Raw genomic sequence first — 4,307 nt, 5'->3', positions numbered from 1 at the left:
TACAGGGCTCAACAGCGGGTATATAAAAGAAACAAAAGGCTCCACATAGCATAAAACCAGAGATGATTTATTTAAAAGCTAGAAAAAGCAGGTAAAACACTCACATTTGAGTAGACATAAATTGCATTTGGCCTGTAACGCCGGCCGGAAGTTTCCAGGAAAGCCACTCATGTTGAGAGTACAGCGATGAGGGGGATGACGTCAGCACGTCGCTCGCTCCGCCCGACACGTTTCGTGATAGGTCACTTCGTCTCGGGGTCACTAGTGCCCCGAGACGAAGTGACCTATCACGAAACGCCGAGTTTTGAAAATTTTACGTCGTTTGTGTAAGCCGTTCGCGAATAGGGCTGGACATAATTTACGTTTGCGTCTAATCCAATACGTCTTTGGTCAAGTAAAATTTAAATACAACACGCCCCCAACATCCCCATTTGAATTAGGTGGCCTTACGCCGCAACATATACGTTACGCCGCCGTAACTAAGGGCGCAAGTTCTTTCTGAATACAGAACTTGCGCCCAAAGTCACAGTGGCGTAACGTATCGGAGATACGTTACGCCGGAAGAAAGATGCGCTCATCTTTCTGAATCCGGCCCATTGTTTCAAAAGGGTTTAATGCATTTATAATAGTAAAATAAAGTAATATACAATACTGTACTCAATGTTCATTGTCAGGAACGGCATAAAAGAGAATTCTGCAAATACAACAAGTAGAATCGGATTATGTGAATTTGGTATTATCACAAAGAAACTTTTTATATCATAAGTAATGGAAAAAGTAAATCTTACCTCCGGCTTTACTCTTCTGGCCTTCTCAGACCTTCACTACAACCACGGTGTTCTCTTCTCCACCCTTGTGGTCATATACGCCCTCACATGGACGGCTAACTTACTTTTAATAAGTTCTATTATACTTTCTGCACAGTTGCACACACCAATGTACTTTTTCTTAGTGAACTTGTCAGTAGTGGACTTCTCTTTCTCTACAATGACGGTTCCCAAGCTTCTGTCCTGCATTCTTCGAGGAGGAACCTCCATCTCCTTCCATGGCTGTTTCCTGCAGATGTTCTTCTTTGTTCTTCTGGGCACCACTGAGAATTTTCTCCTGTCAGTCATGGCATTTGATCGATATTTAGCTGTTTGTACTCCCTTACGCTACTTATCATTGATGAATGATAAGGTTATGCTCACGATGAATATCAGTTGCTGGGTGGCATCATGCCTACATTCAATATTGTACACTTATACTCTATCACAATTAAAATACTGTGAGGACAGACTGATCCACCACTTCTTCTGTGATGTGACATCACTTCTCAAACTGTCCTGCTCCAATACTTCACTAGCTGAGCTCCTAATATACACCGAAGGTTCTATGGTTATTACTATTCCGTTCCTTTTGATACTTATTTCCTATGTGGCCATTGCTTCGGCTATAGTGAAAATAAAGACCAGCAGTAGCCGAAGCAAAGCCTTTTCCTCCTGTTCTTCTCATCTTATGGTCATATCCTTGTTCTATGGTACCATAATATTTATTTACATCCGCCCTCCATCAAACTACTCCTCCCAGTATGATCGCATCGTTAGCATGGCTTACACGATCATTACTCCTATGTTAAATCCTTTTATTTACAGCCTAAGGAACCAAGATGTAAAACAGGCTATGAAGAAACTCATCATGCAATGCTTTTCTTTTAGCTAAGCTACAAAATGTCTGTTCATGTTCTCTGATACTGAGTAGAACTAGTTTATTTTATTTAGCAGGATTTTGGAATTTACCATAATCACATTGCTTTTTGCATCTGCAAGATGGTCACTGTAATCCTCCTCTGTAAAACTTCCCTGCCCATTCAAACATCTACATCTCAGATTTTCAAGCTAGACTTTCATCTCCAACCAATGCTCTTTTATCAAGAATTGTTCTAGAATGGATGTCTCAGAGCTGCTATTTAGGTCAAACATTTATATGCTCAGCCCTTCAGCTCAGCAATGGCATGCAATGCCAAGCTGCTGTTAACAAATCAAACAGAATATTGGCATGTATTAAAAAGGGGATTAACTCCAGAGATAAAACGAGAATTCTCCCGCTCTACAAGACTCTGGTCCGGCCGCACCTGGACTATGCCGTCCAGTTCTGGGCACCAGTCCTCAGGAAGGATGTACTGGAAATTGAGCGAGTACAAAGAAGGGCAACAAAGCTAATAAAGGGTCTGGAGGATATTAGTTATGATGAAAGGTTGCAAGCTCTGAACGTATTCTCTCTGGAGAAGAGACTCTTGAGAGAGGATATGATTTCAATTTACAAATACCATACTAGTGACCCCATAATAGGGATACAACTTTTTTGCGGAAGGGAGTTTTACAAGACATGTGGCCACTCACTGAAATTAGAAGAAAAGAGGTTTAGCCTTAAGCACTTGACCACTGAGCACTTAAACCCACTTAATAACCAGACCAATTCCAGCTTTCGGTGCTCTCACATTTTGAATGACAATTACACAGACATACAACACTGTACCCAAATTAGATTTTTGTCCTTTTTTTCCCACAATTGGAGCTTTCTTTTGGTGGTATTTAATCACCGTTGGGTTTTTTATTTTTTGCGCTATAAAAGAAAAAAGACTGAAAATTCTGTAAAAAATAAATAAAAATCTTTGTTTCTGTTATAAAATTTTGCAAATTTGTAATTTTTCTTCATAAATTTTGGCCAAAATTTATACTGCTACATATCTTTGGTAAAAATAAGTACAAATTGGTGAATATGCAGTACTTACAGTACAAACGTGCAGTAAGATCGACTGCGTTTATGGGCAAAACCACAGCAAACGTGCAGTAAAGTTGCCCCTGCTATATGAGGCGCAACCAATGTTAAGTATGGCCGTCGTTCCCGCGTCGAAATTTGAAAAGTTACGTCGTTTGCGTAAGTCGTACCTGAATGGAGCTGGACGCCATTTACGTTCACGTCGAAACCAATGACATCCTTGCGACGTCATTTGGAGCAATGCACCCTGGGATATTTTACGGATGGTGCATGCACAGTACGTTCGGTGCCGGAACGCGCTTAATTTAAATACTACACGTCCCCTATCGGGCTTGCGCCGGGAGATTTACGCTACACCGCCGCAACTTTACATGCAAGTGCTTTGTGAATAAGGCACTTGCCTGTAAAACTTGCGGCGGCATAGCGTAAATGAGATACGTTACGCCCGCACAGTTTTGCGCGATTCTACGAGAATCTGGGCCCCAGCAGGCAATATAACACGTTAGAGCACTGCATCTAGCACAATCTACTGCCTAACAATTAGAGGTCGACCGATATGGGTTTTTCTCTGGCCGATACCGATGCCGATATTTCAAAATTGGGGCGGCCGATGGCCGATATTTTAGGCCGATATTTTTTTTTTTTTTTTTATTATCTCAGAAAATCTAGGTAGGGGAGGAGGTTATTGTTTAGGGTGGAGAGGTGGAGTGCAGCCTATCAGTGTCCATCAGTGCCCACCAATGCAGCTCACCAGTGTAGCCTATCAGTGTCCATCAGTGCCACCTCATTAGTGCCCACCAGTGCAGCCCATCAGTGCCACCTCATAATTATTAAAAAAGAAAAAAAATACAATCTTAGTCATTTTAAGGAGGGGGGTACAGAGAGGTGGTTGTGGAGCAGGGGGGTACAGAGAGGTGGTTGTGGAGCAGGGGGGTACAGAGAGGGGGTTGTGGAGAGGGGTGGGTGGTGCTGGGCATGGGTGGGGATGCATTGTGGAGAGGGGTGGGTGGTGCTGGGCGTGGGTGGGGATGCATTGTGGAGAGGGGTGGGTGGTGCTGGGCATGGGTGGGGATGCATTGTGGAGAGGGGTGGGGATGCATTGTGGAGTGGGATGGATGGTGCTGGGCGTGGGTGGGGATGCGTTGTGGAAAGGGATGGATGGTGCAGGGGATGCGTTGGAGTGGGGTGGATGGTGCTGGGTGGGGATGAAGATGATTGTGTTGCATTGTGAAGATGGATGAGGATGACTCTGTGTGGGGATGAGAGTTACATTGTGAGAAGGATCTCCACAATGTAACTCTCATTTCCACCCAAAGTCATCCTCATCCATCTTCTCAATGCCAGCCTCAGCCAGGTTTCCCTTTTAAAAGGAGTTTTAATAAATTCTGCAGGGGGGGCACAGTAGCACATAATTTGGGCAACTTACCCTCCATACATGCTGGTATCATAATCCAATTCTATCTGCATGCACCTAATAGGCTAGGTGCATGCTGATGAGCTGATCAGCCAATCATTGTTTAGAACTTGGTGTCATGCCAGCAGGGAAG

The 4,307-nt window shown here is 43.5% G+C and overlaps 1 protein-coding gene across 1 annotated transcript; it reads left to right on the top strand.

The window, feature by feature from the left end:
* Nucleotides 1–768: 768 nt before the first annotated feature.
* Nucleotides 769–1,933, top strand: LOC120928178 (olfactory receptor-like protein I9). Its single transcript, XM_040339288.1, has one exon. It carries the CDS (start codon nt 769–771, stop codon nt 1,699–1,701), a length of 933 nt encoding a protein of 310 aa, XP_040195222.1. The 3' UTR covers nt 1,702–1,933.
* Nucleotides 1,934–4,307: the final 2,374 nt, after the last annotated feature.

This window comes from Rana temporaria, chromosome 2 (assembly GCF_905171775.1).
Source record: "Rana temporaria chromosome 2, aRanTem1.1, whole genome shotgun sequence".
NCBI lineage: Eukaryota > Metazoa > Chordata > Amphibia > Anura > Ranidae > Rana > Rana temporaria.
The sequence above is the reverse complement of the archived record's forward strand: the minus strand, read 5'-3'. Positions and strand labels throughout refer to the sequence as shown.